Source organism: Orussus abietinus, unplaced genomic scaffold, assembly GCF_000612105.2.
Source record: "Orussus abietinus isolate OABI.00-Male unplaced genomic scaffold, Oabi_2.0 scaffold3, whole genome shotgun sequence".
Classification (NCBI taxonomy): Eukaryota; Metazoa; Arthropoda; class Insecta; order Hymenoptera; family Orussidae; genus Orussus; species Orussus abietinus.
The window spans coordinates 1249831-1266470 of NW_019395984.1; the positions used below are offsets into that span (position 1 = coordinate 1249831).

Below are 16640 nucleotides of genomic sequence, written 5' to 3' on the forward strand. Positions count from 1 at the left end.
TGGCCCAACCTCTCCGGCAACCTTCAGCCATTGCCCGCCACTTTTACCGAGGGCCTGACTTTTATCGCCGAAGGTTGCGACACGACTCAGTTTTCACGTAATCGACCTGGTTCCCTTAACGACCGTTGCAATTGCTCCAAAACTCGAGGTTCTGCCCCGCCATGGAACGCAACAAGAACCACCCTCAGTTCCCACTGTACAAATTCATATCTTTACGGACTCTTTTTATCGGAATTTTTATCAATCAACTCGCGATAGTTTCACGGCAAATACCCATTTCATCACATATAAACAACTCAACTCAAACTCTCAACACCCCCAGTGGACGCGAAACGCTCACCGAATTGCGAAATTTAGCATAACGCGTTATTTTGCATGGAAGATATTTTTCCCAAGTTTCTCATTAAAACAACCCTAGTTTTAATCATTATACGGCGAGCTTTAGGAATTCTTGATTTTTTTTTAACGGTTGCTTATCTAATTAATTCATGAAGCTGGAGCCCCCCTGAGATCCTTTGTCCGCAATCTTGCCCGTGTCGATCAGTTTTTATTCGATACGAATAAGAGCTGCGTTTCTGATAGCGTTATCGCGCCTCCACCCAAAGCATGTGAGGCGATGTTTGGGCTGGAACGTGCTTTCAAACCCGAACAAATCGCGGTTGCGCAAACGTTTCTGCGCGATCGTACGTCCGCACGAGACGGAATAAGCCCCGACGTGTCTGGAGAGTTCAACGCTCGGAGAGATAGCATCGTATGGTGATTCAACGGAGCGGCGGAAGCTCCGGCCTCGAAGACGAAGCCGAAGACAGAAGTCGCTGCCAAATCGGCAAAAATTGAACGGACCCCTGCAAGGCGATTTTCCGTGGGAGAGATGTAACAGGGAAGGGACTCCCGAGGGACTCCACGAGGCCAAACGAGTTTCGCCTCCTCGGGATTCCCGGATGCGCGCCGAGTCGTTAAGCGCAAAAGCAAAATGCCGCTTGATTTGCGGCAAGATGCGTAACCGAGACCTGAATCGGCGTCTTTTAATCTGGGAACTGCTCATAGAGATGGCCAGGTTGTGGGAGGCTGTGGGAGGTGGGAAGTTCCCCATTAAGATGGGGGTACCAACCCAGTCGAACGTCTTCATAGGGAGTGCTCGGTACTTCGGCAGCCGCTCGGCCGTTACGGGAACACGAGTAGTCACCCAATCAGAGCGAGGAGGGAACAAAAGAAAGGTGAAAAGAGACCGAACTTATCGACCCGTGGGATCGGGGCCCACATCCTGGCAGGCGCCTATCGGACGGCTCGGCGCGATTTATTATCGGTCGATCGGCGGATCCCGCGGGAGAGCTGGACTCTCTCGAGACGAGAGGTCGGGACGCGTTTTCGTGGCCCGGAAAGCCACGGACCGATCAGCGGGGACCGACCTCTCGACACAAAGAAACGGCCTCTGGAACCCCGGAATAACGGCGATCGCGGTTAAACGCTGGTGACGGATGCTCGGATGGTTTCGGGAGACCGGGGAGGAATGACCAGACGGCTTGGTACAGTTACTCAGGCCGGAAGCCCGGAATGCTCTCTCGGTGCCTGAAACGCAATTACAGGGCAGCACAATTGGCACCCTCGTTACTCGGAGGAGACACGCTTCGAGCCTCGACGCCGAATCCTGCTCGGCCTGACTGCCTTGGATAACCACTACACCGCCCTACTCCTGACTTCGCCATTTTTAAGAATTAAATAAATTAAAGGTCGAATAAACCATTGGCATCTTATACCTAATACGTCGAAAACGATTCGTGTAATTTTTTTTTTTCAACGCTGCAGGTTGAACACAACGATTCTATTTCTTCGCCTCCTTCGCGTAAGCTAAGGAAACCTGCAGTTCAGGACTAAAGAAGCCGATCTGGAGAACAACGCGGAAGCGCAGGAGCCTAGCAGACTGCCAGGAGCATAAAGCATCCTTTGGATTGTCAGGGCTACACTGGAGCCCCACAATCCCTCCCCCGAGACACCCCCTGAGATGTGGACGCGGTCGTTAATACCGTTACGAGGGGCAATTCAGGGAAAGTTATTCGCCCGTAAATCAGATCGTAACAAGCGCCGTTAGATTTGCAATGATAATCTGATGGTAATGCGGTACGATTTGGTCGTGCGCGGTGCGAGAGTAAGAATATAATTAATAATTATGCTAATCCGCGGCGGCTCCGGCAGGGCGGAAGTTTTCTCCCCCTCGCCGAGACCGGGAGAAGCATCGCTTGTAAACGCCGAGGTGATTTTAAAGTTTCCACGATTTACGACGTCGAGCGAAACGAGGACTCGCGAGGGGCTCTTCGAGGTGGTCCCACGGCACTCTAACTGCCGCCGTACAAGGCGACTGTTTTCATAAACCGCGAAATCCATCATTCCCCTTTGCGATGCCCGTAAGAGTCCAGGGGAACATCCTCTGGTGGGAACCCTACCGAGAGCTCGACCCTGAAGAGGCCTCTTCGCGTCCTCCAGATGCTCTCAATAAATTCCTATAACCTCGTCGGTACATGTTTTCCATACTTACGTTGGTGGAGCAAGTGGAGGTGCAGGTCTCGGAGGTGGTGGCAAGGACTTCCTCCCCGGGGTGTTCTGCCTCGGAGCCAATGGCGGAGGTGGCGAAGACGGAGATCCCGACTCGTACCGGTCCAGGGGGCTCTGCGGCTGCGGTTTCTGCATGGGCGCGTCGGTGTACTTCGGAGGCAACGCATAGTAGTTCCTGGACGGAACCTCCGCATGTCGCTGGGGGTTAGGCACGTATTTCGGGGGGTCATGGTACTTCTGGGGACTACCTTCAACGAGTAGCTTGGTGCTGGCCTCGTAGGAAGTCTTGATGGGGCTGCCCACCGAGAAATGGGGACCGTCTGGGTACTTGGGGGATGAACTTTTAGGATTCTCCGGGATGGGCAAGTAATTCGGTCTCTGCTGGGCAGGGATGGTTCTGTCGCCGCCCATCGGCACCTGGGGTTGGGGCCTCTGTCCAGTGGAGGACTCCAGTCTCTGGTTCTCGTTCCTCAGCAAGCCCGACACGTCGGTTCTGGTGCTCTCCACTCTCATGGACTCCTGTCGGATGATGCGCGGCTCTACCGGGACCTGTGGTGCTGGTCGTTGGTTCCCGGAATCGCTGTATCTCTGGGAGATCAGGTCCGGAAGCTGAGCCGGAGGTCTGGAGGAGAAGAGCCGCTCCTCCGAGATGCGCCTGACCGGGGCTACTCGACCATTGACCATCAGCTTCTGGGTCGATGGGTACCTTAGACTGGACCTGCCGGTGGCGACCATCCTGTGGGTCGCGAAACCTGCCGACACTCCGTTCTCCACGACCATTTCCGACTCTACGTGCTTCAGGGTGGAGGCCCTGACGAAGTGCTGGCTCTGGGAGCTCTTCGTGGACGAGTTCACCGGCGAGGACTTGCTCTGCTTCTCGTGTTTCGATTGCGAATGCTTCGACCTTCTTACAGAGTGCCTTTCAGGCTGGGCCTTGTACCGCTCGTGGTCCCTCTTCTTCTCCTCGCTGGGCACCGAGTTCTCTTTGTTGTTCTCCGAGTTTTCGCTTAGCTCCGGCGGGGGTGGCGGCAGTGGGTCATCACAGTTCAGGACCTCGTTCTCCGTGACGGTAGGCGGCGACGGGGGCGGTAAATCAGGACTGGGAACACGATCGTTGTAGGCGGTACGTAGGTGGGGTTTTTTAGGTGGTCTCTCGGGCACCCAGTCATCGATGCAGATCGGCGGACCAACGATGACCGGCCCCAGCAGATCCGTGGAGAGGCTACCGCAGCTGTTGCTGTGCTGGTGCTTCGGGCTCGGCAACTCGGAGGCACCTTGTCCTCTGCTGGTCTTCTCTCTCCAAGTGCCACTGGCATAGTCCGACGCTGAGCTGGCTCTCCTCGAGCTGGAAGGTCTAGGTCTGGGAGGAGGCTGAGGTGGAGGACTCTGTGGAGCTGGTGCAGCACCTTGCGCCAATTGGGGCTCGGACCTCCAAGATGGCTGGTGATGCCTTTCATAAAACGAAAGCAGAGCCTTCTTCTGAATGGCCTTGAGGGTCGGGTCCGACACGCGATGTCTCTTTTCAGGGTCCAAGTACGTGTACCGCATCTGCTGTTGCTGCTGTTGCTGCTTCTCCAGCTCGCAGATCCTCTCTGCCACCGATAGCTGCGGCTGCTGAGGCGAGGTCGGCGTCATCCTGCAAGACAGCCATTATTGAACATACGTTTGATACACTTCCCCTTAAACAAGGGCATTTCTACATACCTGGTGGCCTGGCTAAGGTCCTGGGGCTGGGTGGTGCTCACAGGGTACAACTTCCGCTGACTACGCTCCCTGTCCAAGTAGAGGACACTCTCGGAGTGGTGTCGCTGCGGCGTCTGCACCCTTGCGCTGTGGGCGATCAGCTGTTTGCTGCCCTGCACGCCATTATTGCTGACATCGGACAAAGAACCATGGTGCGGATCCCAATCTTCAGGGCTCTGCGAGGCGCCGATCCCCTGCCTGGTGGGACTTTGTGGCATCGGTTGGCGTAAGGATCCGTACTTGTCCTGGTCATCCTTGGCAGGGGTGGTTGCCCAAGTGGAAAGTTTGCTCCGCTCCTGCGTGTCCTCGTCGATGCTGGACTCCTGCCACTTGGTTTCATGTGTTTCCGAGGACGAGGTCTGGCCGATGACGCTAGGAAGACTGGCCCTGCTGTGCTTGTTGCGCTCGTTCATGGTGCTCTGCCACTTCTCGCTGTGTCTGCTCTTGGCGGGCGACATCCCGGCGGAACTCACGTCCGACATGGAGCCCTGCCACTTGTCATGGACCACTCCGGACTTCTGGGCTACGCCGTTGACGCTGACATCGGACATGGAGCCGTGATGCCACTTGTCGGGCCCTGGTCGTGCTTGCAATCCGCTGGAAACGCTGACATCCGACATGGAACCATGCCACTTCAGGGTTTCGCTGCTGGACGCGCTGCCACTGGACGTGGTCACCACGCTGTCTCGACCTTCCCTGGTGGTCTCTTCCCAGGTGGACGCTGGCCTCTGCGCCACCGCCTCGCTGTCTCGCCTCAGCCTGGAAGGACAAAGAATGCGGTAGCATCCACGGGAACGAGGAGATAACCTCTGGCACGTATCGCTACGAGTTAAGAGAAGCGAATACCTGTCGAGGAACGGAGTGTTGGTCGTGGAGTCCACGCTGGACACGTAACTATGGTAGCCTTCGGATTGGGCATAGCTGGCTTGCTGGGAATGTTGCGCCCTGGTGTACTCCTCCAAACCGGCCTGCGTCAGGGCAGTTTCCTGGTAGAGGTCCACCTATAATAGGAAGAGGATGATCCAAGTGTCCGTCATAAGGACGCTGAAGAACTACCTGGCACCGCAGACCCACCTGGGACACCTGTGGGTCCTGGTAGCTCCTGACATAAGCTTCCAGGTCTGCGTGGCTGAGGGTCTGAGCACTCTGCTGCTCCCTTTCTGGAGGTGATGGCACCACGTATTCGGCATCACCCAGAGGTTTGCCCTCGCGATCTACACGAGGCCACAGTCTGGGCTCTTCTTCAACGCTGTTCCTGCCGCGGGACTCGAAGGTCTCCGCGGGTATCTTCTCGCACCGCTCCATCACGGTTTTCAGCTGAAAGGGGAACCATTCGGGTTATCACGAGGCGTCTACTCGTCGACTCTAGTCGTTTAACTGGGAGCTAACGAGTAACCAAAGAACACCGGGTGTCACCTGCTGCGTGAAGGTAGGGTTGGGCTTCTTCATGTGGGGTCTGGTGTACTGGGCCGGCTTCTCCTTGGGGTAGTTCGTGTAGTCGGTCCAGGAGTTGGACCGGTGGGACCCGCTGTGCCCCGAAGAATGGGCATCCTTGTCGGGGTGTCGCTCGGGGGCGCTGGGCCAGGATGGGTACTTCTCGTGCCCTGGACCGTAACAGACGCCCTTAAGGCTGGCCGCGTCCCTGACGGGCGGGGTGGGGGGCGGCGACGCCTCGTCCCTCTCGTTAAGGGCCAAGCTGAAACTGTCGAATCCAAGGCTCTCGCTGTACCTGAAGGGAAAATAATTCTCATCACCAGGGGGTCAACCTCGTCTGCCTCATCGCACCCTTAGAAGAGTCGACCTACCCGCTGTCGTTCTTGTAGCCCGGAGTATTCTTCTTGTAGCTCTCGTTGTAACCGGAAGTCGTGGATTTCTTCCCGTTCCCGAGCTCGCCCTCCCGCCTGGCTGGGTCGCTCCTGCGATGATAGTATTCACCAGGAGGCGACGGGCGCGCAGGACTCTGCTTGCCATATCTTTCCTCAGGAAACGGCGGAGAGCCCTTGTAAGAGGCAGCCTCGGAACAGTGGCTGTACTTGAAGGTCGCCGAGGAGCAGGAAGGCGGACCCGGAGCTTCATCCTGACCGCGATATCCTGGTGGCGACGGCTGCAGTTCCGTCATCGTGTTACCGATGTCCCCTCCATCCGGGATACACCTGGGTCAAAGGGGAACGGAATTAATTTCACTTCCTCTCCACCTGGCCGAAGCCGCGTAACCGCAAATTGCAACTCCGACCGCCTCTAACCTCACTTTCCAAACTCCCGGCATAAGTATAAATTTCTGTGAAAAGTGAAAGACCAAAACCAAAGCTAGGAGTACAGAATTAAACTCTAAACTGCCGAGGCTGCAAAATCAAGGTCGATTTTGATCAGTACGAGAGACTTAACCTTTCGAGTCACGATTTCAGACCTCAGGACCCGCCAGGATACGGCACTGGTTCTTCGCGAACGGTACTCGCAGGCGGCCATGTCGGCGCGTAACGCCTCGAGGGTCCTCGCGCGTGTAAGTGCGTACACGCGTGAGCACTTACACGCACTTGGTGGTCGTACAAGCGGACCACTGAAAATCGACGAAGAAACCTATCGAGTCACCGCGGGATTCGTCTTCGAGCAGGACTCGGGACCATCGAGGCCAATGTCATCGCACCGCGAAGACATCAACCGGTCGATGGCTCCTCCTCGCAGGATCGATCCTGCCAATTCGGGCCCCTCATATTGCGCAACCATCTCCGTCTCGTTTCCGAAGTCCACTCGCCTCGAGCTAGCAAAGAGCCCATCAACGATGGCTGGAAAACAGGCGAAGGATCATCGAGAGGCGCGGAGGAAGTGTAGCAGAAGCGGTGACGCCGCACATCCCGAGTCACTTCCCGGAGGCTATTTCGCTCTTTTCTTCCCTCTCGCTCTTCCCTCGGGAGCGGGAGGTGACGCGGAGCAGGAGAAAGAGAGAGCATTGAACCCTTATCCGCGAAGTCCCCTAAATCACGCGGCTTAATTGCGAGCTCTCGGGTGTTGGGAGTCGAGTTTCGAGCCGGGCAAGATGGCGGCCGATTCGTTTCCCTTCGAACGTAAGACCCTTTGTTCGCAGAAATGCAGACCTCGGCAGCGCCGACCATTCTTCAATATTTCCCACTTAAGTAATACAAGACCGGATAACGAAACAACGATCCAGATTATCCATGTCTTATCGTCGGGGGGGGGGATGTCATTTTTTAAGTAAGGAGCCTCGAGAGCGTCGCTCCAAGACGCAGCTCGCAAACGAGGGGATCGGGCCAAGCGAGATCGATGGAGGAGAGAAAGAAACGGCGAGGCGAATTTCACGGGTGGTGGCCGAGGAAAAAGGAGAAGAGGCGAGATTACATCACGTAATTAATGCGCGCCGAGTTCGTTGACTCGGACCTCCCCTGTAATTCCGGAGAGCGATATCTTGGGAGACCGGGAACGGGTATCGGCCGCGATCGACATTGATCCTCTCCTCGATCCCGCGATCGGGCGTCGCGGTAACGAGAGTTTAAGGAGGGGAAAAAGGAAGGAGGAAAACCAAGGCCCGGTAGCAACGCTCGATTCGTTCCGAAACCACCGGTTGCATCCACCGTGAAATAGGACGACCTCGACGAGGGAGGGCATGTTGACGTCCGGTGCTTTCTATGATTGACAATGCTCTGAAAACCCAGACTAATTTAGAGGAACCCGCGGGAGATCGAGAGGAACCGGGAACCAGTTCTCTCGTAGGTGGGAGGCAACTGTTGACAGAGAGCCGTCGAGAACGGACGAGGCTCTATCTCGTGACGAATATCTTCCGCGTAACGAGGTGGAATGGAAATGAGTCCTGGAGGAGGGTCTCGAGTCCCGAGGATCGGAACCTGGGGAATAACCTCGGAGGGTCAAGAAAAGGGTCATGTACCTTCCAATTGAAACACGAATGCCACAACGTTGGATTCCAGTCGGACGAATTGGAACTCGAGTAAGTCAAAATCGATGTTGGCGACTTCGTCGACGCTCGATTAAACGCACGCCAAGAGGTGTAAAGATTGCGAAATTGAGCTGTACGTTGTTACTAAGAACATAAAAATTCCACATGGCGATAACAGTTACTGTGTGTTATAAAATCAGGGAGAACGTCGGCAACGAAAGATGGCCGCCGCCCGTTCCGTCCTCGAGCCTCGTATGCGCATGGACACCCTTAATCTCTTTTTTAGATCGATGGAAAGGGTTTCTGGGCCTTTTGCCCCTGACGATCTCTAAAAACCACGGCAGAAAAGGAACGGGAGCGACTCGTGGGTCGCCGGTATGGAAATGGGGTCCGATTCTTCCACCGGGTCCAGAATTATGATCTCTCTCCGCCGTGGGCCGCGTTGGCGGCAGTGCCGGGTCTCCGCTGCGTGGGCCCCGCAGCCTCTGGACCGCTTCCCTCTCTTTCTTCTCGACGAACGGTAGCCGGTCGGTCGGCTTAAAGCGAGAAAAAAGGATCCCGCTCCCGAAGATCCCGGGGGACGCTCCTTCCCGGCGCACCTCTCCCCAGAAGGCCGGCTCCATTTATTTCAACGGCTGTCGGAAGCCGCGCGATTTACGTCCTTAAGACCCCCGAAAAATGGGCCCTCCGAGACATATCTTCTTCTTAAGAGTCGGATCCTACTTCTCCAGGCCCAGGGCACATTCGGGCCTCTATCTGCAAGGTGAAATTAAAAACCCGCGAGGTGCCGCGTGCCTCGCCGGAATAAGACGAGGACGCGATCGACGACCTCGAGGAGGTCCTCCGACTCGGTGCTCCTCTTTCCCGGAGATCCGTTCTCCACTTATTCCAAAAGCCCCTCGAAAGTTCCTCGATTTACGACCAGAGGCCCAGTTTGTACCGGGTGCCTTTATAATGGACGAGAGCTCCAGAGAACGTGCCTCGTCGTTCTTTTCGCTCTCGTTTCTCTTTGACGCAACCGATCGAGGCATTCCGGGGCACGTATCGATGGGGTTTTCCCGTTTCATGGGAATCCCGTGGGAAGAGGGATCCAGGGAGGGTCTTAGGGGCCCTAAGCTTCCCAATGGGTGCGTGCCAGGGCACCCGGGTTATGGGGCCCCCTCTAGAGCGGGGCCGGTTGCTCCACCGGCTCGCGCCATTAGGAGGCGTTCTGCAAGAATGGGAGAAAAATCCTCGGCCGGGGAAACCGACGGAGAGTGATTTCCTCCGGCTCTACGGCAAAACCTCGACGAGCGCCTTCCTCCTTCCTGAGGGGGCCCTCCTCGCTCGCCTCTTTGCGAAACCGATAAACCGTAACTCCGTGACCGTTTATCGGTTGCGAGCGAAGCGTCAAGCATTAAGCCTGATTTACGAGACACCATTAATGCCGCCTCTCACGATAAATACCCACCGAATCTCCCGGAAACACGGAGCGGCGGAGAAAACGCACTGAAACGCGATTCCGTCCCGGCGAGTCCGGCGAAAAATCCCGGCCGGATTTTTGCGGCATGGGACACGCTGGAACGGGGAGCAATTAACATCGGAATGGCGATTCAGAGGAACCTGGTCTCCCCTGGCCAGGGGCCAGGTGAAGCGGGAAGAAGCCGGTGAATCCGCCAAACAATGCTCCATTGTGCCCGACCGATTGGCATTCCTCTGGCCGATACGCCAGTTACGTCAAGCTCCTTCGATTCAATCGATCCCATTGATCTGCACCGGAGTATCGGTTCCGACGTACCCATCGATTGTGCCATCCCGGCTCCTCTCCCCAGGAATCGGGACTGGAAGACACCTCCTCGGCGCAGTGGGGCCCACGTGTTCGGTATAATTAACGCCAGGATTTTTCCCATCCCAGGAATGATTTCCAGAGTGCCTCCTATTCCGCGTCCTGGTAAGCCTGAGAAGGTCTCCAGCACCTATAACAACCGGTCACTCCGAGCCGATCACCTGGACGGGACCGAGTCCGACAATTTCATCCAGGGACTTATCGCGCCGACGTAAACTCATATCAAAGCAAGTCCCACGTCGCGCCTCGCCGAGCGGGTTTCTTCCCCAGGGAAACGTCGCCCCGGGTGGACGGGACGTCCTCTGGAAGACGAGGGGACGTTTCTTGCCGGCCGCATGATGCGACTGAACCGCGGCGGGTTTCTTGCGTGGAACCGTCCTCTCGCGTTTCCTCGTTCCTCCGGGAAGGTGACGAGCCACGATAGACTCGGCTGGGCTTATTAGAGGATCCGAAAACTTTCCCACTTGGATTCCTCCGAGTTGGATGCCCCCAGGTGGAAGTCCTCAGGGGAGAAGAGAGGTCCTGGCAGGGTCTACGCGGAGACCCCCAGGATTCCTGGCCCCCTGGAAAAAGAGCCTGGGGGGTGCAGGGGGACGATCGAGAGACCCGTGGGGTGCCATAAGAGCCGAGTACACGGATCCGAGGAGAAGTGAGAACCGGAGAACCGGAGAACCAGAGAACCGGAGAACCGGAGAACCGGTCCTTCTCGAGCCGGGCTCGCTCGACTTGGCGCCCATTGGCGTGGGACCTGCGGGTGTGGGTGCCATCTCGGCAAGGACTCGGACTTAAGCCTGCTCCCTGCCGCAATTGACTTTAATCCCATTGAGTCGGTGTCCAGGCATTCGGAGTGGTTTTATGAATATCGCCGGTGGCCAAAGCGGAGTCTGCCGCGATGGACCAAGACGTCCCCCCAAACGACGTCCTACCTCCCCCGAGGGTGACGTTTCATTCTTAAAACGGGAACTAGAGGACTCTATTAAGGAATTTCCATCGTACATTTAACGATTTGTACCCAGTGACGAGTTAAATCCACCTAGGCCTTCCAAAAAGCAGAAAACCAAGACTACCACGAACTTGGTCATGGTCTTGCGTTAGCTCATCGCCGTTTCTCCCGCGGAACATTTCACCGCGGTTAGACTTCTTTACGAGCACCGGTCCTATCCTTCGTTCAAGCGAGGACATTACCATCTCCATTATATCCATAGTTACAACGCCCACGAATGATCAGCCACCTATGCCCCCCAACCAAGCACCCACCATCCCATCCACATCCTCAAAGCCCCACCACCCATTGGGAGCCGAGTACTGTTACCCCTTGTCATCCAGCAGGGACTGGACGTCGTCGGTCATCCCGCTGGCGTGATCGGAGCCCATCGGACGGGTTTGGTACAAGCGAAACAATTAAAACAGCCAGCCAGCCATTATCACGAGGAGGAAGTCGGCCGTGCATCTGGATCTCGACGTCGAGATACGGATCGCATCCCGAGGTGGACCGAAGAGAAGGGGACGAAGACGACGAGCGGCGCCGATAACGATAATGAACGATAATGAGATCTTCATTGGCTGGAGGCGATAGTCGACTGGGAGGGGAAGGGGCCAGGGGGGGAGCGAGATGTCGAGATATTGGGGACTCTCTTATGGGGTCCAGCCCAGAGCGTCGCCCAGATTAGGCCCCGATTATGGCGCCGACAGTTAGGCGTCGTTCCGGGTTAAGTGTCTTCGGGGTCCACCAGGTAAACACCGATGGTTAGGGCCCAACGATAGTGGGTCATGGATGCTGCGATCTTCGGGCCTCTTTATCCCGCGCGATATCGAGCGGCCCCGTTTCCTCCCAGATCACCGGCGATAGGTTGTAGGCGGTACTCGTACTTGTACGTACTCCACCAGGCTACGTACCGTTCCTGCTCGGGGATAATAAATGTCGCCGGCTGGCTTTTGCCGAGCCGCTGTTTGCGGTACACGACGTAGATTGGGATCTACGCTACGGCGGAAACCGCACGGAATCCGCGGCCGGCACGCGAGCCCGTAATGATCTACGGGAGGAGGTTGCCGAGCAAATTAGGGAACCAGCTCCGGAGATCTATCTCGGGATGAAACTGGGTTTCGGAGTCGAGGAGGTTGCTCCCGGGATCTTCTTCCAGTAAGGGAAAGGAGAGGCTCCACGATACCGTGGTACATGGTCCGTTCCTTTCCGTGGGATAGGTCCTTTCCCCCTCGTCCATTTCGATCCTGGATTCAAAATTAATTGGCTAAGGCACAAAGTAAGATTTTAATCGATGAAGAAGTTCCTGCGCTCTAAGGTATTCTTCATCCAAATTTTTTATTAATTCCTAGATTCACAATTTCGATCGAATTGAACCATTTAGAGGGATGAGTCGAGCGTGAATTCGTCTCTTCGTCGTTTCTTCGCCATCTCTTGGTCGTCGCTTCGCCGTCTCTTCGGCGGCTCCCTCGACTCTTCCGAGCGGTCCCGCCTCAGGGCCCGGACGTTAATTGAATAATTTGCATCGCCACCTGTCCACATCGCCATGCCGAAGGAGCGCGTCAAGGGCCGGGTCTCTAATCGAGCGAGCGCCGAAGACGCTACCGGCTTCCCATAGGAATCCCCTATCCCGTGGCGGGCTTCGCCCCGAAGAGCACCTCGACCGGTTCGGCACCTCCGACGTCGGCCAGATGTCATCAACCGGTCCAGCCAGTGGGCCCGATTTTAATTCGCCGGTGTCGATTTCGGTCGAGCGCCGATCGCGCCTCTGGTCCCCATGAAACGCGATCCCAAGAACCCCACCTTGGCCTCAAGGAATTCTTGAAGGAGAGATTTTCGGCCAAGAGTCGGGGTCTTAAGCAAATCCCTCGGATTCCTGCAAGACCCTTTCGATCCTTGCAGGTCCCTTTGGATCCTTGCAGGACCCTTCGGGTCCTTCCAGGCAGGCCAGATGGATCTCGAGTAATGGGCGCCAGGGGAACGGGAGGGTCCTGCGACCGGCAGGAAATCTCGGAGTATCTCGGCCAGGAGCGGCCGCAACTGCACCTGCGGTCCCAGCCTCGACATAATGGCCGCCACGGGGTGGCGCACACCCTGCCGGCTAGATATCGGCCGGTAATGTCGGCAATTAATCGGCCATTTCCTCCGTCCGTCCCGCGACAATGAACTCGCGGCGGATGTGCGCCCACGGCCTTCGAAGAGGGCCTCGGACGAGGCCGGACGAGACGCTGGGAAGAGGAGGGAGGAGGCACCTCTCTATCTGCCGATCTCGCGGGAGCGTACCCGAGCGTACCTGAGAGTAGGTACACTCTGTACGCGCAACTCGCGGGACTTTTCTCCTCGCCGCTCGCGCCGGGTGTACTAATAACTCACGCTGCGAGTATCTGATACGTCTCGCGGGTCTCTCTCTCTCTCTCTCGCGCCCCGAGACGGGCATCGCGCGAACCACCGCCGAGATTTATCTCACCGCCGAGTCCTCTGGCCCGTTTCCACGGAATCCCCGGACCTTATCGGCCGCGGCCTCCCCGTGAGTCTTGGAGACCCGCCGAGGATAATGGACGCGAAGCGAGTCCCGAGGAGATAGCAAGGATGCATCCCTGGCCACTGAGAATCTCAGGAGGCTGTTCGGTTGCCGACCGAGTCGGGGAGGAAAGATTCGCGGCTGAGCTGGAATGAGGATTTGCGACCGTGCTGGGACGAGAATTCGTAGCTTGGGTGGGATAGGAATTGGTAGAGGCAGGATAAAAATTCCCAGCTGGGGCAGGATAAAAATTCAAATCAAAACTGAGCCCGGATTTGCAGCTGAAAAGGGGAGTCGTGTTATACGACAAGGGGTTAAAGCCGATGCAGGATAAGAATTCCCAGTCGAGCCGGAACAGGGAATCGCAGCCGTGCCAAGACAAAGATTTGCAGTTGAGGTAGGACGAGAATTCCCGGCTGAGATAGGATAAGAATTTTCAGATATGCCAGGATAAGAATTCGCAGCTGAGAATTCGTGGCCATGCCGAGACTAGGATTTACAGCCGAGGCGAGACAAGAATCCGTTGCTGGGGAAGAACAAGGATTCGACGCCGGGCCGGGACAAAAGTCTTCATCTGAGTTAGAATAAGGATTTACCGCCTTGCCGAGATAAGGATTCCCAGCTGAGCCTGGGCAACGATTTGCAGACTCGCCAAGACAAGGATTTACAGCTGAGGCGGACAAGAATTGTCAGCTAGGACGGGATAGGGATTTTTAGCCGAGCCAGGACAAGGATTCGTAGCCATGTCAGACCGAGGATCTGTAGACACCTCAAGACAAGGACCCATAACCTCCCCAGGATAAAGACTCGCCCCGACTCTGGAACAAGGATCCGCAACCCCTCGGAACAAGGACCCATCGACGTGCCAGTTAGGTTTCGTTGAACCTTCAAGGCCAACCTTTGGCCGTCCAATTTCCAGGACCCTTGGGACCTGCTCGACGAGAGCTGCATTCCGGCGAGAGTCGCCTCGAGGAGGCCAAGTTTTTCGGCGCGCCGTTACGGTCACATCGGGCCCTACGTGCCGAAGAAACTCCGTCCGCGATCCGAGAGCTGCCTCGGGAGGATCGATCGCAATTACGTGACAAAACGTCCTCGCCCCTCCTCTCGGAGAAGAACGGAGACCGGAGAACAGGCAGAGAGGAACGCGGAACGGGCCTGAAACAGATGTCGCTGCGCCGAGGAATGTCGGCGTTCCATCAGGGTCCTCCTCGTTCCCCGAGGTTTCTTCGGCACGGATCTTCCACGAAGAAGCCTCGTCCCGGAAGACGAACCGCTCGCTCCCGAGACGAGGTTTCTCCTCGGGGGACGGGCTCCGTGGAAGTCCTCACCGGGTCCTGGAGAACGGGTCCGGCCATCTTCTCGTCCCTCGCGTCCTCGTCTTCGAAACGAGAACCTCACCTCGGGACACCCAAGGCGCGACCTCGGATGGAACCGAGTGAAAGTGTGTCCAGAATCGCGAAATCGGCCTCGCGTGGGCGAGGTGCCAAAAGCGGCGACTCGGTCCCCACCCTGAGGGATCCTTCGAGGCCCTCGCCGAAGAAGGACCTCCTCGAGTCGAGAGATCGAGACCGAACGAGGCGGCCCTTGCAACCGCCGGGCCCCTTCTTCGAAGGGACTCCTCGTTTCAATTAATCCCCCGACATTCCAAGCTCTTCCTCCTCCAGGGAGAAGTCGGGACTGTCCCCTCGCCTGACACCTCGCAAACCCTCCGGTCTAACGAGCGTCCCAACGGCCGAGGAATTCGGAATGTCTCCCGACGGTAGGGAAAAATCTCCCGCACCTCCCGCCATTTCCAACGTTTCGCCCTTTTTCTCGCGGATCCGCTCGGCCGGCCGTGTCATGGAGTATTTTCCGACCGGTTGGCTCCCGCGAAATAACGAATATTCCGCAATGCGGTCGGCCGCGCACATTGGGATCGCGAAAAGAAGTTAACGCACCCGTTCACGGGCCGTTCCGGCGCGGAGTCACCGATAATGCCGTAGGGAAATAGAAATTGAATTTGCAGCCCGATATACGTCGGGGGCCTAAACCCATGTCATTAATTCCCCGAAAAACGCGGGTAAAACACGGAATCCTAGCTGCCCCGCGTCGCTCTCCTAGATGGTCGAACCGATCGTAATCAATTTACATTACGCAACCGTGATCACTCTTTCCTTCAAGTCGGCGCTTGCGAAATGGCGCTGTCTCTTCGGCGATCTCGGATTGCGAGTTAATTGCTGGACACGTAGCCAGGGTGTTGCCGCGAATCCTGATCCCCTCCGATTAAAGATAATAACTCGAAGGATCGATAGAAAAATGGCGCTACGATATGCGCGAGACCTATTAAAGGGGTAACGATTCCGACAGGTGACGAGCAAACGCTAGGCCAAGACTGCCATGGTCTTTGCCTTGCAATTACCATCAGGCCTTGTTCTTGATTTTGGTATTTCCCAATCGAATCTTGATCTTGCACAAAAGTGAGACCAAGACTCCGAGTCCAAACTCGAATTTGCTCTCCGTTAAACCCGACTTCGAGGTGAAGCAATCGTCGAAAAAGAGAGAGCCGCGATCAGGCACTAACCGTACCGATCGGTCTTGCAGGAGTGTTTTGGAAAGTTCCTCAGGTGGAGGGACAATGGGGTGAAAATGGGAAGTCGATCGGCGGCGATAGCGGGTGACGCCAGGGCCTAGAAACCGAAGCCGATCGGTGCGATCGGCGCGGATCGATCGGGCCGATCGATCTTGGGATTAGCGCGGGCACGTCGCCTCGCTATAGGTGCCATAATGGACGGCGATCCGGGCCCGGCGATGGCTTCCTTTTACGCGCGGACGCGAGAACCCGCTAATGCTCCGGCTCGGGTGCCCCCGTTGCGTGTCCGCGTGTACGTGCGTACCCTGAAGCGGTGATAAATGATCCGCAGCGGCCGTCACGCTGCTCGAGGAAGCGGCTGCCGATCTTCCCGGTGGAGAACCGAGGGCGCGCGTTCGCCAGAAGGACCGTTCTCCAGGGAGGGCGTTCGCCAACGCAAACCTTGAAGAACCCCTTAACATCCCTTCCCATCTAGACTTCGGCGACTATTGAAGTTCCCAGAGCCCTCAAATTGTCACCAGGGCGGCCATTGTCGAGCGATCG

At 56.7% G+C, this 16640-nt stretch overlaps 1 protein-coding gene across 1 annotated transcript in view; it reads right to left on the reverse strand.

Moving 5' to 3' along the window:
• LOC105699198 (protein Shroom) overlaps positions 1-16640 on the reverse strand; it is a 62984-nt gene that overhangs the window by 20803 nt on the left and 25541 nt on the right. The window contains exons 2-7 of the mRNA XM_012424017.2: positions 6099-6446; positions 5710-6022; positions 5368-5610; positions 5140-5294; positions 4255-5052; positions 2534-4186 (exon numbers count right to left, since the gene is read on the reverse strand). Coding sequence (XP_012279440.1) covers positions 2534-4186; positions 4255-5052; positions 5140-5294; positions 5368-5610; positions 5710-6022; positions 6099-6412 — 3476 coding nt within the window. The 5' untranslated portion in view covers positions 6413-6446. The remainder of the gene's footprint in view (positions 1-2533; positions 4187-4254; positions 5053-5139; positions 5295-5367; positions 5611-5709; positions 6023-6098; positions 6447-16640) is intronic.